General features: G+C 41.0%; 3 protein-coding genes across 4 annotated transcripts in view; 2 read left to right on the top strand and 1 right to left on the bottom strand.

The window, feature by feature from the left end:
* The window catches only part of loxhd1b (lipoxygenase homology PLAT domains 1b), a 32,769-nt gene extending 32,235 nt beyond the window's left edge, over positions 1-534 (top strand). Inside the window, 1 exon segment of the mRNA XM_085426787.1 lies at positions 54-534. Within this exon segment, the coding sequence (XP_085282913.1) occupies positions 54-534 (481 nt within the window).
* A 3,798-nt stretch (positions 535-4,332) lies between these two features.
* ark2cb (arkadia (RNF111) C-terminal like ring finger ubiquitin ligase 2Cb) lies at positions 4,333-16,693 on the bottom strand. 2 transcript variants are annotated; one of them, XM_085425887.1, is made up of 8 exons: positions 16,469-16,693; positions 12,501-12,831; positions 12,201-12,329; positions 11,387-11,516; positions 11,099-11,203; positions 10,666-10,761; positions 10,035-10,138; positions 4,333-8,075 (listed from the first exon to the last, which is right to left on the bottom strand). In XM_085425887.1, exons 1-8 carry the CDS (start codon positions 16,527-16,529, stop codon positions 7,958-7,960), a joined length of 1,074 nt encoding a protein of 357 aa, XP_085282013.1. In that variant the 5' UTR covers positions 16,530-16,693; the 3' UTR covers positions 4,333-7,957. The 2 variants fall into 2 exon arrangements, with proteins under 2 accessions (XP_085282013.1, XP_085282012.1); XM_085425886.1 differs by having other exon boundaries at positions 12,201-12,332.
* Positions 16,694-18,127: 1,434 nt separating this feature from the next.
* LOC146657648 (ATP synthase F(1) complex subunit alpha, mitochondrial-like) lies at positions 18,128-22,460 on the top strand. The gene is made up of 11 exons (XM_085425889.1): positions 18,128-18,284; positions 18,750-18,825; positions 19,281-19,450; positions 19,630-19,803; positions 20,210-20,376; positions 20,482-20,782; positions 20,890-21,114; positions 21,225-21,332; positions 21,449-21,593; positions 21,679-21,829; positions 21,912-22,460. Exons 1-11 carry the CDS (start codon positions 18,225-18,227, stop codon positions 21,988-21,990), a joined length of 1,656 nt encoding a protein of 551 aa, XP_085282015.1. The 5' UTR covers positions 18,128-18,224; the 3' UTR covers positions 21,991-22,460.
* Positions 22,461-27,807: the final 5,347 nt, after the last annotated feature.

A 27,807-nucleotide genomic window follows, 5' to 3' on the forward strand; every position in this document is an offset into this window, starting at 1 on the left:
ATTATGTTATATAAAACTGATGGTGCTGAATCAATGCATCCTCTTGTGGTTAGGTATTTCTTCCACTGTGATGCACAAATTCCCCTGGCAGCCAAAAAAGACCAGTTCCAGACATTCGAGTGCTATAAATCCATCGAGAGCTTTGCAAGCAAAGTCCGCAACCTGGTCCCTGTCAAGTATGAAATCATCGTCATCACCGGGGACGTCAAAGCGGCCGGCACAGACGCAAATGTTTTTATCACCATGTATGGCGTCAATGGTGACTCAGGCAAGCGTCACCTACGGCAGAAGTTTCGCAACCTTTTCGAGCGAGGGCGGACAGACCGCTTCGTTCTGGAGATGCTGGACCTTGGGGAATTGCTGAGGGTCAAAGTGGAGCACGACGGCACTAGACCCAACAGTGGGTGGTATTTAGAGTGTATTGAGGTGACCAACACAGCCAATTCAGTCACAACAATCTTCCACTGTGGAAAGTGGTTGCACACTGCTAAAGCTGATGGACAAATTCAGCGAGTGCTCAATCCCAGATATTAGAATAATGCTAGAAAGAAAGAGTGGGTGAGCATTTGCTTTTTCCTGTTTGACTCATTTGTTTTGTTGGGGGTTTTTACCAATTGTAAGAGAAACATTGCACGGAAAAGTTAGAGTTAATCCATCTGAATATAAATGCATTTCAACTTTTTCAGGATAAAGCCAGTTTTTTGTTTTTGTTTGTTTTGTTTTTTTTTTAAGTTTGTGCCAACTGTTTAGGCTGTCACTCTTCAGAAAAAGCCATTTGCTTCCATCTCGCACAAATAAACAGAACTGAATATTACCCAGCTCACCACAACAAATATTTACCTTCATTTTACTTTTCCTCACGTCTCACTGAAAGGTTTCATACCAATGCCAATCACTTGAGGGATAAAGGCAAAGCTGGAAAACAGTTCAGCAAAAATAAATTCATTTGCTTAAGCATAATATATGGGCATTGCACTCCAACAGGGGTTAAAATATTCATTATGCATAAATTTAAAAACCCTTTTGTAGAATGATGGGTAGTATTACACAGGGATCAGGGAAGGCGAATAGCCAATCGTAGCAGCAAAAACAAAGACAACTCAAAAAAAAACGCGGAATGCTGTTTAACATGTAAATAAAAAAACGAATGCAATCATTTCCAAATCTCATGAACCCATATTTCATTCACAACAGAACATAGAGAATATATCAGATGTTTCGACCAAGACATTTTACTTCACGACCATCTGCGCCCCCAGTCTATGGATCACCTGTAACTTAAAAGGCTGTAAGGTCAGACACCAACAGGTGATTCGGGCGTTGGCATCCTGCATGTGATGGAGCCACTGTAGCGGAGCGTGATCCGAACAGAGGATGAAAGGGCAGCTCAGGAGGTAAAAATGAAGAGAGTCAACCACCCAGCAGATTACCAAGCACTCCTTTTCAACTGTGCTGTAGCAAGCATGCAATGGCTGCTGTTTTTTACACCTGAGGGCGCACCGGCCCGCCTCCCAAGCGGTACCCCAAATACTGTACCTCCCTCCGTCCAACCGTACACTTCTTCTGGCCGTGAGCCACACGTGCCTCAGGGACTCCAGGACCGTGGCCACCCACTGCACATGCTCCGCCCAGGTGTCACTGTGGATGATGCCAGCCACAGTGACATCCGGGTAGGCGGCAGCATATGCAGCCTGCGGATGCAGCACCCAGTCCATGAGGAGTTGGAAAATGGCTGGAGCTCCAAAGAAGGAAGTGTGACAAATTGGTACAACCTGTAAGGAGTACACAAGGATGCTTTTTCCTGGGAATCTGCCAGTAGCCCTTGGTTAAATCCAGAGTTGTGAAAAACTGAGCAATGCCTAACCAGTTCAGGAACTCGTCAACCCGGGACATGGGGTAGGCATCAAACTGTGACACCTCATTCACCTTGCGGTAGTCAATGCAGAACTGTATAGACCTATCTTTCTTCACCACAAGGACCACGGGGCTATACCACCCACTGTATGACTCTTCTATTAGTAGAGATATCATCTGAATTTCAGGAGCAGGACCACTCTTCCTTCACGCCTCAGGCTATAAAAGCCCCCCTCTCCAATACCTGCTGTTCTCATTTTCATGCCCCATGCCCCCCCCCCCCCCCCCCCCCCCCCCCAAAATTTTCCCCTCCCTTCTCCTCCTCGAGAGCCTTCGCCAGTCCCCTTCGAGGCCTTCCCCAAACCGCAGCACCAGTTCACACTTCCTCATCCCTCATCGCCCATCATTAACGAGGATGTGGTCCCAGCTAGTGAACTCCAAGCTTTAGCATTTCAGCCATTTCCCTCTGAACAATTAGCCTTTTATGTTTAGGAAACCTGCAGGGCCATGAACGCACCATCACGCCTGGGCATATTTCAAAATGGTGCTCTATGAGATTGGTATGGCTGGGCAGGAGGGAGAACACATCTGCAAAATGCTGTTGCAATGCAGCAACATCCGCTCTCTGGGCCTGTGTGAGATGGTTATCACAATGAATGGAGGATGGAATGGTGGAATTTGGCATCTCTGGTCCTAACTCATCTGTCTCCTTCACCAGAGTCACCAGAGAAGCAGTCTGAAGGTAGTGGATGCTGGTCCAAACAGACCAGTACCTACCAGTCAGTCAGTATCTCTTTCGGGATGCCAAATCAGGAGACGACCTGAAACAGCGCCTGCGCTGCACTCTTAGAAATAGTGCACAGTGGCACTGCTTCGGGATATCACGTTGCATAATCCACCAGAACTAATACACAGTGATGCTTCATTACATCACAGATCAAATTTTGTTGACCGTTAAGTATGGACGAGATACACTGAACGTGACACGTGAAACAAAGACAAAAGGAGAACATATAACATTTGTAGGGGGATGATGAAATAAACATAATATAAACCAAATTCAAAACAATGTATTCATAATTTATAATAAATATTACAAAACTTTTTTTAACATACAGATTCCATGTTTGTGCAGTCTTGTTTGGATTGGCCCACCTGTTGAGGAGTAGTAGGAGTAGGAGTAGTAGGGGCGACCATGGCGCTGGGGGTTGGGAAGCGCATCTGTAACCGGAAGGTCACCGGTTCTCTCCGGGCTCTCTGTCCTGGTCGTTGTGTCCTTGGGCAAGACACTTCACCTACCGCCTACTGGTGTTGGCCAGAGGGGCAGATGGTGTGATATGGCAGCCTCGCTTCTGTCAGTCTGCCGCAGGGCAGCTGTGGCCACAACTGTAGCTGCCTACACCAGTGTATGAATTTGAGAGTGAATGAATAATGGAATTGTAAAGCGCTTTGGGTGCCTTGAAAAGCGCTAAATGCAATCCATTATTATTATTAGATAAAGACCTACACATACACATAATCACACGCATAATGTGATCATTAGAGTAACATTTTACAGTGTCCCAGTTATTTCTTTATATGTTGATTGTTATTTTTAAATAAGTGTATCACCACATGGACATTATCTATGATTTTCAGATTTCAGGTAATCTTGGATTGCATAAGAAATACAAAAAACAGAACTTCATTGTCATAAGTAGCTCATCTGGCTTACTGTGACTATTGTCTATAACAATTTACAAGGTATTGTAATCCGTGAAATACAGAAAGAAAGCGATATAGTAGGCTTCCTTGTCATTGTGGCTATATTGCACAAACTAATCAGGATGAAAATCCAGTGAGAACAATAAATGTGACCTCGAGCTTGACCGTGACCACAATATGGATGAAAATCCACTAGGTGATCAAATCTGACCAATACTCCAGGAGGATTAGTGAATCTTGTCAGCTGTGGATGGACAGATGACGGACACCTAGCCAAGGCATGACTTTATCGGTCATGCTTGTCTTATTAGTGAAGATACTTTAACAAGTGGGCAATATATTTGTCAACTAAAAAAAACCTCCACTTTAATATCGTCCTGATTTTTCTGTTTCTTTTAGCTGCTCCCTTTGGGGGTCCCCATAGCAGCTCGTCTGCCTCCATCTCACCCTATCCCTAGCATCCTCCTTTGTCAAGCCAGACCTCACACACCACACAGAGCCTGTTTCAGATACTCCCTCTCCTCTGCATTCCTGATTCTAGACCTTCCACTGTTTAATAACATCTTGATTGCTTAATTTAAAATCCAATACAGTGGTGTACAGAGGCAAGTTTGGAAAGATTGTGCCGTTTTCCAAAATGTGTGGACCCACTGTATGCTGTTACAGATCTGTCTGTGATATGTTGTCCAACACGTGTAATTCAGATAGCTTACAGTTCCATAAATGAAATGTTTTTTCTAAATTAAAATGACTCCAAATGACACACGGATCAGATTAGTTCTCAGCATTTTAGGCAGTTTATTTGAAAAACACATACAAAAAGATCATATACAAGACAATAAATAAAAAAGAGACAGAACAGTTTGGGTTAAGCTATGCAACTTTTTGCATCATCATTAGTAATAAATACAGTACAAAATCCACCCAGAGTGAATCTAAAGATTTTCCACAATATTCACTGATCATGTTATTCTTCATTATGATTTAGCTATTGCTTTCATATTATTGATACATACTTCTACTTTTCTATAAAATACTCAAGATCATAAAACATTGCGCGGTTACAGCAAAACAGCAGTGTGTTGTACAAAGATGGCCACTTCCCTTTTTCACTGGCAGGTTAATAATCAACATTTTTTCAGCAGCAAAGAAACATCTGAAATATTCAAGAAGGTACAGCATCATATTAAACACATCTACAGAGCTACTCCCACATACACATAGGAAAACCTGAGAAGGACATGCATTAAAAAGCTTGTGCTTTAAGTTCTACTGTTCATTCCGGTTCATCAGCTTGAGTTAATACTATGGCTACTGTCCAGTTCGCTCTGGAGTTATGGGGTACACTGTGGAGGGCACGGGGTAAGGCCAGTGAGAGCACGAAATGAAATCATAATAGTAAGACCAGCCAGCTTCATTCCAATCCAATATATGTTATAATAATTTGCAGGATTAGTAGAGTATTAATAAGAAATGCACACCGAAAACGTAGTTAGCTTATTATACCCAGGTGTAAAACATCTATATTGTATAACCACAGTACACCAGAAGTTTGCTCAATAAGATCAATGGCTCAAGTTAGCATGTTAGATATACGTTCCATAATCCCACACAAAGCAACTGCCAGCAACAAATAATACAGCTTGTAATGTGGGTCGTAAAGAGAAGCACTAAATTGAGACCCAGATATGATTTATATTGTGGTCAACTTAAAACGTGGAAAAACTAAAATAAATGTGACTGATTATGACAACAGAAGCGAGCTAAGACAAAAAACAAAAAAAAAGGGCTGCACCCTGACATCTGCTTTGCATCAAAGCAGGGATGATGTCTAGAAAGTAAAACATTTATTAAAAAAGAAAAATCGAGAGATGATATGAATGGAATGTAATCCAGATCAACAGCACCATGCTGGCTAGAAAAAATGTGTCGGGGGAAACAACCCCAGTCGATTTTTCAACAAGTTTCTTTTTTTTAATCTCGCCTCCGAAAAAAGAAAACACAGACGGCATGCAAAAGCATCCCCACCGACCAATGCATAATGAGGTATTCTTTTTTTAATATTTTGTGTTATTTTAAATAAATATATTGATTAAATTGCAAAGTTATGAGATAGAGACATTAAATATTCCACCACGATAGCTAGCTAGCTACAGTTAGTAATAAATAATGATTGTTAAATACTTAAGGCATCTTTAATCACAGCATTCTATGTGAACTAGCAAACCTCCATTTTCATCCATCTGTAGTTTTTTGGATGGAGGTTTCATACGAAAAGAAAGGAAAAAAAAAAAACAAACGAAAAAAACAAACGCAACACAAACAGTCAAGTTACCCTCCAATAATACACAAGGAAGCATGAAAATATTTAACTGAACTGGAACACAAACTCTAGGACAAGAAGAACCCACACCACCAAAACAAAAAAAGAAAAAAAAATCAGGCAACTCCATATTATAGTGCATTTACAAAACACAAGCTACATTAGAACAACAATAAATATGTTTTTGCAGCATTGCAGCTTTTTCTTCACTATGGTTAAAGTGGACAAGGACTCGGCATATTAGTACCATGTCCAGATTGGCATGTGAGCAAAACAAAAAGAAAAAGAAGGAAGAAAGAAAAGTGTACAGGTAATAAAAAAGAAAGAACGAAATGGCAGGGAAAAAAGACAATTAAAACAAAATTAATGTTAAGAACAATTGTTTGGTATTTTTCAAATGGATGGCTTTTTCTCCCTTTCACCCTCCTTCAAGTGAACTACGCCAACATGGTTCATGCATGATATAGAAAAACAGCTTCTATCACTGAACGTATCACAGTTGTTCTAGCAATACCATACACTACGACCATGGGGGGAGAGGGGGTGGGGACAGTCATACACATTCTAGCACATATCACAGGCAAACTAGTTTGTATTGTCCCTGTAACACCAGAAACAGTCTTTTTTTTCTTCTTTTTTTGTTTTTAAATCAAACAGTGGGAGCAACTCAGATTGAAATGAAAGGAGCCGATACACAACAGAGGCCATTCACTGGATATAGAAATCACGTGTGCTTGTTCGATAGGCAATAAGGTTCTGGTGATAGGTAATACAAATGTCAGGTACTCTGATGGCAAGACTCAGGCACTGCATCCTCAAGCCCATGCCGGCCTCTCATGATCACGAGCGTGACCATGACCATGAGCGAGGCCACAGAGAGGAGTTGCTGTTAGACACGGATCCACCGGCAGCTCTTTGAGTCCTGTTAGGAGCGCAATGCTTAGCTGGTCGGTGATCAGTGTCTAACGGCAACTTTGGTCTACTCGGGATGAGTGGGGAAGGGTGCGGGGGAAGGAGTGGGGAAGGGGGTATCAGGTGCATTCTTGTCCTCCTCTATGAATGAGTGGGATCATCAGAGTCATAATATACGGTTCACATGCACAGACACAGTCCCTGTTTCTACTGCTCCACAATATTAACGACACAGCCCAAGCCTGCCATACAGCATGCACATCAGAGGCCTCTGCTCTAGATTATAGAGGCCCGACTACGACACTACACAGATCACTGGAAGCCATGCCTGCAGTTAGCGTTTTTAGCATCAACTCTGATGGCATCTACTAACTGTAAATCCAAAACCATGTTAGACAAGAAAGAGGGATTTTTGGCCTTTTTACATGACTAGCTCTTTCTCTGGTTGCCTACGATTAAACACACTGAATATTCTTACTGTTAGAGCTGTATTCACCCTCTCTGTAGGTTTTATTTTTCACAAACATATTTCTCAAAAGGCTTTTGCTTGCTACACAACACTGTTACTCTGTAAATACTTATTCAGTACTATACTCCATTACACCACAAGCGTTCAGCTACAAGAGTTCACACCAAACAACCTCATGCTAATCATTTGATAATGTTCTGTACAGATGTGCTGAGGGCTTGGGCAGAGTGCAGCTTCAAGGATTTTTCACAGGCCTGGGGAGAGGGATGGGGCAAAGGGTTTGGTTATAGTGGCAGAGAAATGGCCTTGATACACCACACTGAGCTGGGGAGGTTGGTCGTCAGAGTACCCTTTCTCTTGGCGGCTGTATGGAGAAATGTACACAATCTGACAGAACTGTGTGAAGCCTCAGCACATCTGTCCATACACGTCCACTCCTACCTTTAACATCCAGCCAAGTCCATTAAACCGAACCTCAGTCCAGGCGCCTATCTGTGCATCAACCCCCCCGTCCCTCGTTGCGTTGTAGGTGAGTGTGCTTTGTTGATCCCTCTGTCACAGCTGTCTCAGAAGGCAGGCTCGTTGAGTGATGCAGAGGGGAAGAGGGGTGTTTGGCAGAGCCTCTCCCCCTGGAGGGAGGGCAATGGAAAATTAACAAGACCAAGATCCATAGCTGCAGAAGTCAACAGGAGCTATCAACTGTCGGGGGTCAGCTGAGTCTCAATGTCCACTCTGCAGATGGGGCATTTCCTGCTGGTGGCCAACCACTGGTCCACACACGCCTGGTGGAAGAGATGCATGCAGGGTAATCTCCTGAGGAGACAGGAGAGACAAGGTCAGGAATTTAAAACAAGCGTAAAAGCGTCCTTCCAAAATGTCAAGCTGTGTAATAATCCCAGAGGTTTACGGTATAAGTGGCTGATTGATCACCAAATCTAGACAAAAGTCATTTTTCCTGGAAAAAAGAACATTCACAGAAATGTTGATTGCACACCACTGCTTTCTATTTTACAACCACAACATAATCAGCACGTCTTGAGAAGATGTTAAAGAGCAATTGCAGTGAAAGTTTTTTCACAGTGTGCCAATTACTTGCTTTTAAAGTAAGTGATTACACTGCAAGATTATTTACATACAAAATCTGAATTTCCTAATGTTTTCTAATGCATTTACTTATGCAGCTGAATGAAGTTGTTTTTTTTTCATCTGTCTACAACAGCTGTTAAAGTTAAATTTGATATTTCACTAATTGTTAAAGAAAAAATACCAAAAAACACAGAGCTGCTGCTTCGTCAAGGTGAGAATTTGCTGTTTTTCTTCACCAATGAGTGAAAGTAACTAAAGCTTTTTGACAATACAAGCACACCATTTTCTCAAATAACAAAAACAAAACTATAAATGGACATTTGTATGATTTTTTTTTCCTCTTTACACCTTTTTTTACACTCTTAGGTTGAATAATATTTAATATTAAACATTTAAAGGTGGTTTCCTGCTTGATGTGAACCCAGAAGTGACAACAAGCTTCATCCTTCAGCTCAACTAACAGCTGGATAAAACAACTGTTGTTGCTCTGCTTTGTTACACAAACTTCACGGTCTTTAAGGCTTCCACATGCGTATGATTCATAGGTCTGTCATACCCAGGAATCCATTTGTATCCAGAATAAATCCAGCCATTGGACTATGATTCACATTTGACATCTGAAAGCAGCTCACATTTGACTTTCATATGTGGGGGGAATAAGCTTAAAATGAACGTTGTACGTCATAAGGAGGAATTCTGTGTTTGAGGTACAATAATGATATATTTACTGTAGGTGTTCCCTCATATCAAATCACCCGATATGTATTTTAGGACCACACGTGCCAAGATTTGCTTGTGTCATAAATAATGGAGGATTTTCAACATAAACCAGAGCAAACGTAACACAATCAAGCTGAGATGTTGGGTGTACGCTTTATTTGAATAGAATTAAAGTCTACTACCATATCACAGCTCCATCCCTCCCTTAAATGCAGAAGATTCTGTTTATTCTTGCCTCTTTTCCGCCTATTCAGTGGGTAAAATAATATGCTCTGTCACTTCTGAACACATCACAACACCGGACACACATCAAAAGATTTTGCGAGAAGCTAATGCTGCCCGCGGGGAGGGTTTTTAAGATGAGGTGCTGGGAGAAATCCAGTGATGGGATTTTAAGACATGAAGCTTTTTAACTTAGGTGGCAGAACCAGTTTAGGGTTTAGAAATGCTTAGATCCTGTGTCTTTATATCCAGTTTATGGGAAAGAAATGTGGTTAAGGATAAATTAGTAAATTAACCTCTGAGGACTAATCATCCTGAAAAGCATTTACCCTGACAGGCTTTGGGAGAAATTGTTTTTTAGAGGGGTAACTAAACCCAGTTGTCTGTGAGGGTAATGCAATTAGTTTTGTAGGTATTAATATAGTCATGAACCCAAGTTAAGGGACACATTTAAGTTTAGTTAGGAGATGAGCAAAGTAATTCAGATTCCTCCTGAGGGGGACATGAATGTGTAAATTGAAATTCAATGCAATGCATCCAAATCCACAAATCAACCTCAACCTGCTGTTACAGGCACTAATCATCTAACTGAACCACAGTGGTACATTCACTGAATGACAAACAGACTGATAATGCGATACTATTTCAGGATGTGAGAAACAAATACATCCTTCTAGGAAAAAAAGCGCTTTTATGCGCAGCCTACATCAACATCTGCATAACCAACCAAAGAAAAAGCAGTACCTGACATCCTCGCCATCCTCCAGCATCGACAGACATATGGTGCATTTTTCATCGGTGTCAAGCTCCTCATCATCCAGACACATCTTCAGGTCCTGTGGTATTCTCTGCACAGAAAACCACACAAGAGCAAACACACTTTAATTACTGAAGTGTGCAGTGTTTATGCCACAGGGGTCTCTGAGTCAGCTCAGGCAGAATAAAAAAAAGTCTTTGAATTATACTTCCCAGAAAAAAATAGACATCAAGATGGAAATGACTCAATTACTCCTGCTCACTCAAAATGTACCAAATAATCTTGCATTCTGAGTATTTGGGTCATATTTGGCATAGACGTTTCTTTAAATTCATTCCACATACATATCTGCAGACAGCTAGATGAGTCATCCAGCGCCTTGAACTGTGAACACTGCAGCCCTGTCTCACTAATCTGGCAACGGAAATTAGTTTGACCTTTGAACTACAGTGACAGACGTGACCTTCATTCCACTCTCGTCTTTGCTCTTTGATCCTTTCAACCTGCTGCTGCCTTTCGCTATCCCTTTCTTTCGCATCTTCAGTTCTTCCCCTTTACCGTACCACATCAAAAAGGTATATTTAATCCAGCAAGGAGCTAAAGAGTCTCCAGCCCTACCTTTTTGTACTTGTGGGGGAAAGTGAATCTCTCAATGGTGGTTTGGACCGCTCCACGGTTTACGCTGCCCAGTCTGTCCTCCAGCTGCAGAAGCTCCTATGAAAAAAAATCCCAGTTGCCTTTAAAGGAAGGACCTTTCTGTATTTTGCCACTAAAATAACAGAAATAAATATGCACAATAAAAAGATATTAAAGTGTGTAATGTAATCAAATCGGTGCCTTAAGGAACAGGACACCTTGCTTGAAATGAAAACAAATGACATGAGATTAAAGGCAGCTGGACCATTTAAAGCATCTGGAGCCCTGGGTAATTGGAAATAAGAAAATCAGCTACCACTCAAGCCTATCCAGAGATTGGTCACAGAGAAAACAATGATAAATTAGTGTAGACTGGTGCGTCTGCTGAGGAGAGCGAGGAAATAGGCGCACAAACCTCATAGCTCTCTCTAACTGCAGATGCGTGGCGGGAGGGGTTGAGACTCTGCAGAGCCAGCAAGTGCAACTGGGGATATGGGTAGTTTCTGATCTCATGGACAACCTAGGAGATGACAGATAAAAGAAGCTAGCGTCAGCTTTGCAGCAGAAATCAGAAAGAACAATAGGGACACGGGTCATCCCCGGTTGCTGGGTGTTGAGATTAATCTCAGAAACCAGGAGAAGAGTCGCCGTGAGTTCATCGAGATGAACATGATTGATCGTATGGAGGCAGAGGGGAGCTCACCACTTGCGTTGAGGCATTGTTTCTAGGGAAGTGGTGCATCCTAGGAGAGGTCAAGTAGTGCTGATAGTGCTGCGGCAGCGGGTGGATGTGATACTGGTGGGGGGGAAGCCCAGCGTCCACACTTAGATCCCTGGACAGAAACGGAAAAAACAAATCAGCCAGTGGAACACTGCGAGGTCTCTGGAACACTGAGCTTCGATAACAGCAGACTTGTGTACTTCTGTAGCTGCTCAATGGGTAAATCTTTTAAACGGTGAGATTGTAATATGATTTTTAAAAAATATATATATCCCCATACCAGGTCAGATACAGCAAATTTGATTACATGAAAATTGGTTATCATGCAAGCAAATGTGTGAGAGTTGATATTATAAAAGTAATCAATACACATGGACCAGCAGAAGGTAAGTGGACAAATGGCTGTAGCACACATAGCTAAAATTAAGCGATGAGCTACTTAAATAAATACATTAAGAAGAAGTTTGGGAACTTCTTGATTTTTTGGGTCATTATTTTGTGTTTGTTTTTTGTTTTTTTGGTCTTTATAATTTGTACTCTGTGATTTCACTCAAGACTCCCATTGACAAGAGTGCTACAACAGCAATTTATTTGCTTTCAACTCTTCATCTTGAACTCATTCATTCAAATCTAAAATGTGTCTGTAACTGACATTTATCTTAAATGGTCTAAAGATGAGCTGGTAAAAAATGCTTTCACATTACGAAATAAGGTGTCTGTTGATGTTTCCTCTAAAAAAAATAGCTTTTTGCATCTGTGGCGCTGCATGTGTCGTTGAGAGAGATGCACTGCTTACCAGTCTGTGCCCTCAGCCAGGTAGCGGGGCTGCTGAACCACAGGCTGCGGAGGGACATGGAGGGGGGGAGCAAACTCATAGCCGGGTCGCAGCCTGTGGGGTTGGTGAGGAACTCTCTCTGGGGTCCGTCTACTAAGACAAATAACTAAGCATTTGAAAACATCCTGGAAAATAAGAGTTTATCATTTAAATTTAAAATGTCACTGCACAACTCCAGTAGTTACCAACGAGGTGCTTAAACTAAATATTTTGCCTTTTCCTCTCTATTTTTTTTTTTGTACCATAAAGCTGTGTGGATACCTGGAGGGTGGCAGGATGTGTCGGTGCTGGGCCTCGAGGATCTGCTGCTGGAGGAGGTATTGCTGGTGTAATGCCTGAGGTAGGAAGGGAGGGGCAGGGATGTCCTGGAACTGGGGAGCGGGCAAAGGGTTGAGGGGCGAGTGGAGCGGAGGGCCGTGTTGGTGGCTGGGCGGGGCCAGGTGGGGGTTAATGCCTGACTGTGGCTGCCCTGGGTGGGGCATGGGGAAGTCCATGGGCAGCGGGGCCTGAGGACCTAACTGGAAGTGCCGGCAAGAGGTAGCATGGCTGTGCTGCTGCTGCTGTTGTTGCTGTTGCCGGTTGAAATGGGATCCTGTGGAGTATAAGGAGAAGTTGTCAGGTACCTGAGGGGGGAAATTAGATGGAATTAATAGTAGGTGAAATGTGGTGTCACTGTGTGTGAGATATAGCATGTTAATGAAGCCCTACCTCTTACCTAGGGTGAAAAATACTTCTGTGGGGGTGGGAAAATGATGGTTACCACAAGTACCATGAGAATGAAAACCATTTTTGGTGCTCCACACAAAGCGCAAGCGTTCATTTCTTTAAATGCATTTCCAGCCCCTGGATCGACTCCTCGTCTTCACAGACAAAGGAACTGGATCAGAACAGAAGAACCGTACCCCTATACAGATACCGACGTAGCTCAGTTCTTGTAAATTCTGCAGCTGACAGCAGGTCAGTGCACTCAGAAGTAAACCATTATTACCTCACTGCCTGTAAGAAATACATTAAACTGTTTCTCTGCCAAGTCTCTATCTACACAACTGTAAAGAACAACCTGTTCCATATAAAAAAATTAAACTAGACATTAAATTCACATTATAAATGTGCTCTACTGAAATCAGCTGTCTCTCTGTGTTATACACTTCCAGTAAAGCTCTGCTATTCTTCTCCCATATGAACATTCAGGAGTTGACAGGAAATAGCTTGAATGCTTTTTTTAACTCTCTCCAACCACAGCTATTTGGCAACTGCAGCGAACAGACTGCTGTCGAGACTTGACAAGGAGTGGAAAATAAAGACATAGGCTAGCTTGTGCTGTGTTGCAATATGGTTTTAATACCCTGGTTAAGCTTAAGGAGACCTTTTTGTATCATAGTGGGACTGAGAATAATTAAATTTAGCTTTGATCAGATTTTGGGGGGAGGGGATCTCTGCCAGAGGGAACCACAGTTATGCTCTGCCATGTCTGACTTTTAAACAGTTTCTTATAGAAGTGCAAAAGACAAGACTACTTTGCTCGTAAACACTTGATTTCTCCAAAAAAATAAATAAATAATAATTTATGAAGAAAAAGGCAAAGTCTACATTGCATTTACTCGGAGCACGCTTGAAAATTGCAGTTTGAATTTTAAATACAGGAAAGACAAGCAGTGTAGCTTTCCAGATTTCGCATTTCAGCTTGACAGTTTGTCAGCGTAGCCGAGCAAACAAGATATGACCTTGCTGCCGTGGGTCAAAGGCTCAGAGTCTAGACTGCAAGTAGCACACTGCGTTTTCAAGCGTCTCAGTGAGAACGATCACCATGAATGACAGCAGATAGACTCATTCAGGGCCCTGCGATGAAGTAAGCGTGGAAATCGTCTATCTTTGTCACAGCAGGAGAGGAGGTGGGTAGGTGGGTTGGTGGGGACAGGGGTGGAAGGAGGGGAAGGAGGGGGGGAGCAGATAGGGGACAAGGGAGAGGGAGGACAATAAATGGAAATCAGCAAGAAGCACACTGAAGGTTAGGAAAAACACTATATTCTTTATTGAAAAATATTAGTATTTGTGGAATTTGTGTTTTCTTTCTTGTTTGTTTGTAATAATAGTATAACTCCATGCAACAAAAATAAACAACATACACTGAAGGCAAGGCCCACCATGCTCCATATAGGGTTAAAAAGAACAAAAGCGGCATCCAATGAGCAGACGTGTTGGCTACAGCACATGATTTCAGTACAGCAGGGTACATCTTTTCTACAGAAAGATTACATTGGATTTTTCACTAGTCAAATGTAGAAAAAACATAAACAAAAAATTATGAATCATAAATGTGACCATGCATTGAAAGTACTATTACCAGAACAAAAGGTAAAGAGAAACCACAACCAAACAATAAAGACGTTATTACTAATAGAGGATCTCTTTAGCAGTGCAGGAAAAATAGGCATCCCTGTGAAATGGATAGCATTTTGGTCTTATGTTAGTGGGGTAAATTGAGAAGTGATGAACCACCAGTGAGCATGTTTTCCTACTTAAACGTTTAGAGTTTCAGATGCCTGTAAAAGGGCAAAACAGGCCCTGACAATTCAGTGTGATTCAAAGCTTGAAATTTGCAAAAAGGGAACAAAAGGATTACACAAAAAAAATGGAGACAGTTATGGCAGGTTGTTGTGTGGAGGTGCAGTGTACCTTCAGTCATTTCAAGTGACATCGCCACTGATTTAAATGTTACGTTTTTAACAGTAAAAAATGGCATGCGCGTGGTCCCAATTTGCATGCTTTAATTTATTTATTTGTTGTTGTTTTTTCAATCGCAGGTCACTTTAATCATGTACATTGCACCTTATGTGAAGAGAAGAAAAAGATGAGCCAAATTCTGGTGTTCAACAATGCAGTGCAGTATTTGAGATCATGCAAAATGTATCCACTTTACAGGAATTTACAGCATGTTGTCTATCAAGACTGGATGGGAGGTACACAATGACATTCAACTGATCTAGAAAAGAGCTAAAAATGTTTACTCAGTGCTACAGCAATTTGACAGAAAAAAAGACCAAAAAAAAGGTGCTCTGTCCTAGGTGTTAGATATTGTTTTAGTCTGTTTAACATGGAAAGTCTATGGCTGAGTACATCTTGGGAAAGGGGGGGGGGGGTGCTTTTTTTAATACCAATGTCGTCTTCTGATGGAAAGAGGAAATGAAGAAGGGATTCACAATACAGCTAAATGCAGAGAACAGGCAGAGGCCACGCCACACCACACAGCAGCAGATGATCATTAGCTACACAATGGGGGGGGACGACAAAGATCTGATAAATGCAGAATGTAGAGCCAGCCTCCATACTATGAAACAGGGAAATAAGAACAGAAATAAAAGCACAATGAAAATCACTGATGCCACTGTTGTGAAATTAATGTTGCACTGTAGCTTTATCATTGTTTAACTGATACCCCACACTCGATTCTTTTTCTTTTTGCAATTCGGCAGCTTCAAACAAACAGCTGCTGAATTGCCAATTAGCAAATGAGAGAAAAGGGCGACGGATACACTGATAGCCCGGAATTAAAGGCTCCCGGTCGACTGGCCACTTATCGATTAGCACACTGGCCAATTGAGAGGGGTAATAATTGTAATAACTACTGGAATCACGGTGGAAAAAACGGCGAGCGTTAGCAGAAGCAGATGATCTTCAAATGACATCATCCGTGCACAGATAAGCTGACTGGCTGGAGAGGCTACGTCTATTTTGCGGTATTTTTCTTTACAGCACAAACACGGTAGTTTCGAGGAAACGTTGAATATTTTTCTTAAAACCTCACAAATAAAAATGCACCGCACGTTAATAAAGACGTCTTTTTATGTAGGAATGTGTTTCTTTTTCTTTTTTTTTTACATGAGGCATTTTGGCCGCATGTCGCGTGCATGTGCAAGCCTTTGTGAGAAATGTTTCAAGAAATAGTCTGAGCCCAAGAAGCCAGTTAGCTTATCTGTAGCAACGAAGTTAATTTTTAATTCGCTGTATTTGCACCTAGCAAACCTTATAATTCGGTGCCTTATATTAATCTGCGACGGATGCGAATATAAAGCGTTATCGCGTCGGCAAGCAATTTGACCATTAATTTCATGCTAGCTAACGGGAGCTAACCCAACGGCGGAGCTCGAGCTAGCTAGCCCAACAGCTGCAGTGAATATTAAGATAAACAGGGCACATGTTTTGGATCGATATGAATATTAATACCGTACCTCTGTTTCTTACTGAGCCGAATACAGGAAGAACCAGATATCCGACATGCACTAACACCATCCTGGGATCCTTATTTTATGATTCCGCTGGGTTATTTGGAGATATACAGTGGTAGTAGCCCATGCGGATCTACATTCAGGCGGCTGGTTGTTGCTGGCTGGCTTGGCTAAACACTACAGGCGAACCAAACCAAATGACTGTCTGACTCGCCTGGTTGTCGTTGACAAAAGCAGACATGTCATTTGTTCTACGGAGCAAAAGAGGGCGATGTTGCAGCGCTACATGCCAAAGCTGCAGCTATCTCTGGGTTAACCTATCCGACCTTGCAAAGTTAATCTTTATAGAAACAATGTAAACACATTAACAGGCTTAAAAACGCAAACGGCACATTGAAGTAACTTGTAGTCTTGACTTTAAATAATGAAATCTTCACTTAAGGACCACTGTTGTTTATTAATGTATGTCCGCAACATTAGCAGACTCACTGGAAACCCATTTGAAAGAAATGGTAGAATATACATATAAAAATAAACGCATTAGAGGCAAAGATGTCCTGGCTAGATGCGCTAAGGCCTACATTTCCCATGATTCAACGCAATTGCTCTTTTCTTAAGCATTCGCAGAGAGTAGGAAATAATCAAAAATATGATTTCCCTGTTAGCAAAAAAAAAAAATCACACTAAGGTACCCTCAACTCGGAAAAGCAAGTTAATAGATAAGATAAATAAGTACGTATAAGAATGTTATCGCGTGCACTTCAATATACTCACTGGCCGATTTGTTTGGTTTTGTTTAGTTCCCTGTTAATGTAAATAATCAGCCAATCACATGGCACCAGCTCAAGGCACTGACCTGCTGAAGTTCAAATAGAGCATCAGAATGGGGGAGAAAGCGAATATAAGTGACTGTGAAAGCGGCGTGGTTGCTGGTACCAGATAAGTTGGTATGAGCATTTTACAAACTGCAGACGTTATGGGATGCCTTGTTGATTTTAGAGGCCAGGGGACTATGTTCTGGCTGCTTTGAGATTATAGGAAGGCAACAGTAACTCACATAACCTCTTTTAGAACCAAACTTGGAGAATAGAAGTTCTTCTGATGGCTGTTATCAACAGGAGCTTTCATTGTACTCAAATGGTCTCCACATTCACCAGATCTAACTCCACTAGAACACTTTTGGGATGTGGTAGAACCAAAGATCAACTAAAGTAAAGCATTATCTACTATTATACTGGGAACTGCTTTTGACTGGTTGTTTAAAGGCATTAAATTAAAAGAGAGGATTATCTTCACATGCATCGAAAATATATATGCATATAAATGCACTAAATTCAGAACAGCAATGTACCAAATCCCAGTCTGTTTTGTTAGTTGTGCCTTGCTGTTATGCTTTATATTTCTCTTGTTTTTTATACGTCCCTCTTACTTGTTTATATTTCTCCTGTTTACTATTTATTCCTGCTGTCTACTATTTATATTTTATGTTGGCACAGTTGGTGCAAAGCACCCACAGTTGTACATCTTTTTTTTTTCTTTTTGCCATTTTCATTTAAGTTAAGTTGGTTTGCACAAAATAACGTTTTTATTTTGTGTAACGTATAATTTCCGCGTCAGTAGGGGGCACCGATGAGTATTAAAGTGGGAACCAGGACCAGAGTCGCATTAATAGAAGAAGAGTTCATTCAGCCATTACATTCACTCACAGGCAGGTCGGAGCTGCTAACAGTTGAGGACAGGTCATTAGCAACCCGAGAAAATGCTATCCGTTAGAGTTGCAGCAGCTTTGGCCAGAACCCTGCCTAGAAGGGCTGGATTCGTAAGTACTTTAACCAAGCAAGTTGCATTTATTAAGAATATTGCAGTAAGTTTATTTAATATCCGTGCGAGCATTTATGGGCGTGAAGGGTAACGTTAATGCCGCAGGCCGCTAGCTAACCTGTCACCGGCTTACGAATACCCTTCTAATAAGTCCTAGTTAATAATCGATGCTAAAAGTCTTGAAATTGGATGTTTAATCGTGTTTTTTTTTTAATGTTGCCCTTGTGAAGTGACTGATTTCGTCCTGTAGCACTAAATGTAGCACTCAAGCTAATGCTAGCTGTCAGCTAACAGCTCATTCAGCCACGCTTTGAAGGTCAGAAAGCCTGACAGCGCAACTCCTCTCCGCTGCACAAACTTACATTTGCCTCACTGCAAGAAGCGCAGTTGTAATCCTTATTTAAATGTCTCTTAACTTTCATTTGCGCTCAACTTTTAATTAAGTGCTTGTTATTGAATCCAGGTGTCAAAGACTATTCCGGCCGCCTGCGTTGGGGTCAACCACCTCCACACACACAGACCATGGCTGCAGAAGACAGGTGAGAAAGTCAAAAACAACAGACCAGAAACTTCATCCTGTACAATGCAGGGCATCTCATAAAGGCGACTTATTAAAATAATTGGTTCTGCTATGCCGGTGAAACTGCTGTGTAATCCCTGTGTGTACGTCTAAGAACACCTTATCTTAGAAAAGGCATCATCAGTGTTTGGTGTTTGAGACCCACATAACTCTTCATTCTAATTATGTCATTTAGAAATTTAAACCATGCATATTTTCATTCTTTGGTTTTGTTTTGTTTTTGTTTGTTTTTTTGGTAAAAGCACATTGAGGTAACAAAATTAATCCTTTTTGCAGCATAAAACCATGAAGGTTTCACAACTGTTTCTCAACTGTTCCTCTACTTCTAAGTGTTTCAATAGATTATTGGGGAAAGCTTTTCCAGTCATTTTAACATCCAGTTGTATTTATTTTTTGACATTTTGTCTTTCACAGGCACAGCCGAGGTGTCCTCCATCCTGGAGGAGAAGATCCTGGGAGCTGACACCTCTGCAGACCTGGAGGAGACAGGGCGTGTGCTGTCTATTGGTGACGGTATTGCCAGAGTGTATGGACTGAGGAATGTCCAGGCAGAAGAGATGGTGGAATTTTCCTCTGGCCTGAAAGTAAGTCCAAAGGCACAAGGTTTCTCTCCAACCTGCATATCTTTTATATATAAAAATGGTTAAAGAGGAGCGCACCGTGGGTTTGTCTTGTTGAACAAAATTGTGAAACTAAAAAATGCTAACAGTTTCAATTCAGTGATGTTATGTTTTTTCAAGAAACCATATTTATTATCCTCCAGGGCATGTCTCTGAACTTGGAGCCTGACAACGTTGGTGTTGTGGTGTTCGGTAATGACAAGCTGATCAAGGAGGGCGACATCGTGAAGAGGACCGGTGCCATTGTGGATGTTCCTGTGGGAGAGGAGCTGCTTGGCCGTGTAGTGGATGCTCTGGGAAATGCCATCGATGGGAAGGTAATTTAAAAACCTTTAAAAAATAATTTTTTGTTTTGGATTGTGACATTCAAGTTGATTAACTAGGGCCTTTTTAAAGAACTCATCACCAGACATTATCTTGTAGAGCAGCTAGATTACCTATTAATCAGCAAAATTGCCAGTTTAAGTTTTCATAAATGACCTTGTCTCTCATTAGTAAGCATCCACGAGTTATTTGGACCAGTGACGAAATCTTGCCTGTTTTTTTTTTTTTGGGGGGGGGGGGGTTTGTTTGGTTCTTTTTGTTTTTCTACCTATTCATGACTAGTTCAGTAATTAAATGGCAGTCATTGCAAAATGACTTTTATTTCCCACCATTATAGTACTTGCAACCATTTTGATGTTGAAGTTTGCCTTAAATTGACATTCTCTCTCACTCTCTCAGGGTCCTTTGGGCTCCAAGGTCCGTAGGCGTGTGGGTCTGAAGGCCCCAGGTATCATCCCCCGTATCTCTGTGAGGGAGCCCATGCAGACTGGAATCAAGGCTGTGGACAGTCTGGTGCCCATTGGCAGAGGCCAGCGTGAGCTGATCATTGGTGACAGACAGACTGGGTAATTATCAAAATTCACAGATGGTTTTTAACAGTGGTTTGGTCTTGATAGGAGAGCTGTAGATGAGTGGAATATTTTTTTTAAGTTCAATATTCCACATTCCAGCAAAACTGCCATTGCCATCGACACAATCATCAACCAGAAACGCTTCAATGACGGAACTGATGAGAAGAAGAAGCTGTACTGCATCTATGTTGCCATTGGACAGAAGAGGTCTACTGTGGCTCAGCTGGTGAAGAGGCTGACTGATGCCGATGCCATGAAGTACACAATCGTGGTCTCTGCCACTGCCTCTGATGCTGCTCCGCTGCAGTACCTGGCTCCATACTCTGGCTGCTCCATGGGAGAGTACTTCAGAGACAACGGCAAGCATGCCCTGATCATCTATGATGATCTGTCCAAACAGGTGAGGATTTGCAGATGAATCTGCAAACTTTATTCATCACTAAAGTTTAGCATGTTGTGCAAATGTCACTATTATTCTCAAATTGAATAATTTTCTTTCTCCCACAGGCTGTTGCCTACCGTCAGATGTCCCTGCTGCTCCGCCGTCCCCCTGGTCGTGAGGCCTACCCAGGTGACGTGTTCTACCTGCACTCCCGTCTGCTGGAGAGAGCTGCCAAGATGAACGACAATTTCGGTGGTGGCTCCCTCACCGCCCTGCCTGTCATTGAGACTCAGGCCGGTGACGTGTCCGCCTACATCCCCACCAACGTCATTTCCATCACAGACGGACAGGTTTGTTTGAAAAGTGTTCGGAGCTGATGTTTATCTGTTCATGTTTTGTATTGCACCTCTGACTTCTCCATGTCGTCCCCCCCCCCCCCCCCCCCCCCCCCCCCCTTTAGATCTTCCTGGAGACTGAGCTGTTCTACAAGGGTATCCGCCCAGCTATCAATGTGGGTCTGTCTGTGTCCAGAGTAGGCTCTGCTGCCCAGACTAGAGCCATGAAGCAGGTAACATCTGGCTGACCTCCTTTTTAAATGTATTCAAGAATAAGAATTGCATATAATTCAGCCGCAGGGCTAAAATCTTAGGTTCTCTCTCATTTCATATTTTCCTAACTTTATAGGTGGCTGGTACCATGAAGCTGGAGTTGGCCCAGTACCGTGAGGTGGCTGCCTTCGCCCAGTTCGGCTCTGACTTGGATGCTGCCACCCAGCAGCTCCTTAACAGGGGTGTCAGACTCACTGAACTGCTGAAGCAGGGCCAGTACTGTGAGTTACTATTATTATTTTTATTTCTCTAGAAATCCTCAGGGTATTGTACAGTGCAACTAACTGTCTTTAATGGTTCTTCCAGCTCCCATGGCCATTGAGGAGCAGGTAGCAGTCATCTATGCTGGTGTCAGGGGTCACCTGGACAAGATGGAGCCGAGCAAGATCACAAAATTCGAGAAGGCTTTCTTGCAACACATTTTGAGCCAGCACCAGGACCTGCTTTCCAACATCAAGTAAGAAGAAAAACAAATCTGTATGTTTGAGCCTTTAAAAACCAAAATTGTTCAATCTGATCTCATCCGTTTTTCGTTTCAGGGCTGATGGCAAGATCTCAGAAGCATCAGATGCTAAACTGAAGCAGATTGTACTGAACTTCCTGTCCAGTTTTGAGTAATAGCACTTCGATTGATCTTCAGTGAGCTAACTGTCTGTGTCCCCATTCTGCTTATATATGTGAACACACTGAAGGCCAAAACCTCCATGTACAGATTTGTCCAAATAAAATTTTACAACCCTGCGGTGGTGTAAAACTCTTCTGATTGTTTGGTCAGTTTGGAGTTCAAGTTGGTTCCCTCTAAACAGTTTTCAGTTTGACGAGAACAAAAGCAAACATGTTTTGAATAGATCTATTTAAATATATCGAAATGGAGAGGGTGATACTGCACATAATGAATTCATGAATGCTGTTTACTGTAAGTCGTTCTTAATAGGAGCATCATATTAAAAGGGGCTGATAAATGAGTATAGATTGACTTAAATGATTTTCTCTGCTGGTTTCAGAACTTGGAGGGAAATGTAAGCCCAGTTTCTCAACTGTAGGGGGAAAATGCTTAAATAAATTCAGTGACGCTGTCATGAATCAGATCCCTGAGTACTGTCTTATGTTGAGAGATTGAAGAGACAATGTTTGTCTGCCTGGCTTAAATCAATACTGCATTTTTACAGCTCAACGTGTATTTATGCAGTTTTTAAATCTCAAATGACTACTTAAAGGAGCTGCAACAACAAAATGTTTCATTGTGTATTGACTTATTCTTTGAAATGAAAGTTCCTCACAAAAGGCAGTGCCTTCTAGCTATGCTTTTTCTTAACAAGCTATGTCAGTGGGAGAAATGAAAAGTGGTAAATCTACATAGGTTTCTCTTCATGTCCAGCAGGTGGCCATAAAATCTTAAATACTGCTGCTAATGAGGCTAAGAGGTGGTTTACCACTAGATCTTAGCTGTTGGCATTGTTGACCTGGAGTACAAAAGAATTGTTAGAAATTACAAGATCACTGTTTATGATGTAAATTAAAACAAATGCAATGATTTGTGTATCTCATAAACCAAATTTTATTCACTGTAAAATATGAAACTAGTGTTTAAACTAACACATTACTAACACATCTGAATAAAGTTGGGACACAAGGCTGAAAAAGTAAGTGAAGTAGAAGGAACATTTCACAGCTAATTAGGTTAACTGTTAGCAGGTCAGTACTACCTAGTGTAATACCCAGTATTATTGGGTATTTTAAAAAAAGCATCTTAGAGAGGAAGAGTGAAGACTTTTACTATCTCATCATTTACAATTACATCATTTAATATCATCAAAGGGCTCTGAGAATATGGAGAAATCTATGTAGGCAATGGACAAGTTCAAAAATCAGTGTTGGATGTCTGTGACCTTCAGGTGCTCAGACAGAACTGCATTAAAAAGCCATGATTCTGTCATGGAAATCACTGCATGGGCTCAGGAATCCTTCAAGAACTCAGTGTCTGTGAACACAGTTCTCCATGCCATCCACAAATGCAGGTTAAAGGTCTTCTGTACAAAGAAGTACCCATATTTGAACATCCAGAACACCACCATTTTTTCTGGGCCAAAGCCTATTTAAAATGGACTGAGGCAAACTGGAAAACTGATCAGGTGGAAAAAAATAAAATAAAATTCATTTTGGAAAACATGGACGCCACATCTAAACTGAAGCAACGAGTCACCATCCAGCTTATCAACTTTCCAAAAAACCTGCATCTCTGATGGTATCAGAGTGACCAGATATCCCTATTTATGTGTTAAAAAACAATTCAGTAAGATATGCCGTTTTAATTGTTAAGTTAGATATGGACAACTCTCAGCACTGTCCCACACAATTAGTGCTTTCCCCAATCGATGCTGAAAACTATGTACAGGTAGAGCAATATATGGACCCATCCAGATGATGTTGTTTTATTTGCATCTTTTACCAAGACAATGCTAAACTGCATACTCTAGCAGCAGGGCTTCACTGTAGAACTGTAGGCAGGCTTAACAGGCTAAACTGGTCTGCCTGCAGTCCCAGTATGTTATCAGTTGACAACATGTGATGCAGCATGAAACAAAAATATGACAAAGAACCCAGGACTGTTGAGCAGCTAGAATCCTGTGTCACACAGGAATGGGACAGCTTTCCTCTCCCAAAAGTCCAGCAGCTGGTCTTCTAAGTTTCCAGACATTTCTGGACTGTTGTTAAAAGAAGAGGTGATGCTATGAAGGGTAAACACAGTCCTGTCGCAACTTTTTTGAGACATGTTGCTGCCATCAAATTCAAAGTGGCCTTATTTTTCCTTTAAAATGTTACATTTTCTCAGTTTAAACATTTTTCTAGGTTCTATTGCAAATAAAATATGGGTTTATGATCCTCGAAAATCATTGCATTCTGTTTTTTATTTACATTTTATACAGCGTGCCACCATTTCTGGAAGTGAGTTAAATTTTGCAGCTGATCGGAAAGTTAAAAAGTGCTAACGTGAATACAAACTACCGCATACCATTTCTCATTCATAGATGTCTTTCCTGACATACCACTGCAAATCTACTGCTGATAAGCTGCCTTTTTCTCTTCCTCTCCTGAGCGGCTGTGTTTCTCTTCCACACTTCTCTGTTTGTCTCTTCTTATTAAACAGGAACAACATTGGACAAAAAGTACATTTTTTGCAATTAAGAACTTTGTTCTCTTTTGGTTACCACATCAAGAACCAAAGTTTATCACAACGTTGGCTCTCATTATTCCTTCATTTTCTGTAGTTTTTTTTTCTTAGCTTGTTTTTTTTCTTATCCACATAAATAAATTCTCCTGAATTTTTTAACTTACATAACATCATCTTTTTTTCACTGACCGCTCTTAAAAAGTTGCCATTTCACATTGTGCTCTGAGTCGCTTGTTCCTCCAACAGCATCACTGCCTGGCAAGATATAGTGAGACATGTGACAGAGAGTGAATGGAGATGCTTTCAATAAGCGCTATTGTTGATGTCAGTGTGACAAGAGAGATTAGGGTGAACAGATCTCAACAAACTAAATGTAGGACAAATCCAGTGTTTGTCTGAGACAAAGTGGGACATGTCAACAATGCTGGGCGGTAGACAAGTATATTTTATTTGAATGCAACTTTTCCATTACCATTGTAAAGGAAATATAATAAGAACAATAGGAAGCTGAAGTTTGGTCTCATGCAATAGTCTATCTCTAGTGACAGTCTTTGGGTTTCAGTAGGGATACATCCATTGCTTGGCATACCTTTTTTGACCTATATCTAACAATTGTAGCAAGTTTTAGCCAAATATGACACACACATATTTTATCATTACTACATACTGCTGCATCCTTTTATGTGTCATAGTTTCCGTCATATTCACCATAATCTGCAAAGCTTGTGTCTTTTTGGTAACTTCCCTGATTGGCATAGCATTAGACAGGCTAACCTTAATTTGATTATAATAACAAGCTTTCCCTCCACATGCACTGGGAAAATAAAAATGCAGTTCTGTCCCAAATAAACATGGTCATCTGGTCATCTTAAAATAAATTTTAGGCAACCTAATTGGTCAAATGTGAAGCTTTTAATCACCAGATACACTTGAACTATCTATATATAATAGTATTACTACTATTACTACTTATTATCCTTTAGCAGTCCTACATGCCAAAACTGTGAAACACCAAATCATAGTCCACCTAGAAAGCAAAGTGTGTCTCCAGTGTGCACAAAGGAGCAGTGTGCCCCTAAATCAAATTTGCTCTGTGGGGTTAGGAGTTTAGTCAAACGAGCAACAATAGTCAGCTGTCTCTGAATTTTTCATATCATCACATTCCTCAAAACTGCCACCATGTGTATGTTACTGTTTATGAATATCCAAAATTATGTGGGAATTACCGAGTCTTTAACAGGAATTGAAACTGTACATTTGCACGTGAGGTGATTTTAGACATTCAGGAAGGAGGAAGTTTGTCTCTAAGTGGAAGTTAGAGACTGATCTTTGTACAAAATATAGTTATTAGACTGCATTAACAGCCTATGAGACTGATTTGAGGTCAGGTTAGTATGTAGGTTTGTTTATGTCATCTACCCATTCTGTCATACTTGGAAATGAAAGCTAATATAGACTTCTCCAACCAGCAGTGGTTATTCCATAACCCTGGCTGGTAGAGTTCCATGGTAGTTACTATATAACCAGAGACACTATCAGTGATCCTTTTAGAGAAACTTTGGTGTGAGTGACCTTTGGTGTGCTGGATCCACCACTTAGAGATTAAACAAGTTGACAGAGCTTTGTTCAAATTACTTTATTGGACCATTAGCAGCAGGTTTGTTTTTTTTATTTAAACTTTTTGTGATAATTTGTAGTCATAGAATTTATATTTTCAGATAACTAAGCTGCTTGGTTGCGCTGGGGGGCTAATGCATCTCAAACCTTCTGTTTGAGAGGGGAAGCAAGTGAGGAAAACAAAGCTGTCTATAAGGTAGAGATGCTAAAATGGCTCTTTTAGACAGGGGGTAAACACAGGGCAAGGAATAAAGATCAGTTTGAACTGTGAATCCTGCAAAGCTACTCAGTTACTTTTGGCTGCTTTCTTGTTTCCCTAACAGAGCACCACAGGAAATGGATCCACATGTTTGATTTGGCACAGATTTTATGTCACAACTCTTTCCTGACACAGCCCTGCCATGGGCTTGGGACTGGTATTAGAGTCACACCAGCTCGTGTCCACCTGAGGGTGGGTTAGTGTGTCCAACGGGTCTTGAACTGGAGTTCTTTCCATGCTCTGTGCAATATTTTTGGCTCATGTGCAATATCCTTGGTATGTGCAATATTTTGGTCCCAGTAGAACTACCATCTCCACCCTAAATGACCATAGCCCCTCCACCCTTATTTATTTATTATATTATATAACTGCCCTTGTATACAGACCCACAATGTTTCTGTTTCAATGTTTCTTACACATACACCATGTATATAGTTTCACTCACATAAATGTATACATATACATTGCTTTTTATTTTATTTTACTTATTTTTTTCCCCTTGTTGTATATTGGTTTCTCTAATTCTTACTTTTGCACCTTTGTGGTCCTGCTACCCAATTTCGCTGTGCAAGAAACTGCACAATGACAATAAAAGGCTCTAAGTCTCTTTTGCATGTAAGGTAAATGTGTTAACCACCACACAGAGTGTGTTAATACGTTAAAACTCCAGTTAGCCACAACTCTTTTGTGTAATTTGATAATTAACTAATCATTTACTAGTCTAGTCTATAACTAATGGACGGGTGGAAGCACATTTTAATTTGTTGTCCACTTTGACCTCACTTCCAGCAGAGACCTCTCCTGCTTTCATCTTCATTTAGAAATGTTTTTAGTTCACCACAAAGAATCACAAATGTCCTTATGATGCAAACATACTGTAGCTGCTTTTGCATTGAGATTAAGATAATACTTTAACTATTTCTTTAACTATTAGCAAGTGCATAAATGAGGTGATTTACCCTATTTAGGATCACAAACCAAAATTAAACAACTTTAGTACATCTGAGCTGATTTTTGTGTGTTCTACTGCTATTACTGAGTGCTAAAGAACTAGCTAGCATGCAGGTAATTAAATCAGGTTGATGGGATTTCAACTCTAAAGAACATTCTTACCTCAGTCATTTGCAACCACGGGTGACAAATGTGTAGTGATAGTCTGCCTGTTAGCATGCTTACTGGTGCTTACCCTATATATATCCACATATCCATAACATCACTTGGAAAACAAGTATCCTTTGATAAAATCCTCTACATTTGCATACTTGCGGTTTAAAAGGTCACCTAAACTAAATGACAAGCCAAGCCAGTGTTTTGTATTAATAACTTTTAGGTTTTAGTGCAGATTCAAATTTTCCAAATCATCATCACTCTATTCCTTCCCTCTTTT

Source organism: Rhamphochromis longiceps, linkage group LG12 (assembly GCF_057381845.1).
Source record: "Rhamphochromis longiceps isolate RC_006_pf linkage group LG12, R_longiceps_female_GT1.1, whole genome shotgun sequence".
Taxonomy (NCBI): Eukaryota; Metazoa; Chordata; class Actinopteri; order Cichliformes; family Cichlidae; genus Rhamphochromis; species Rhamphochromis longiceps.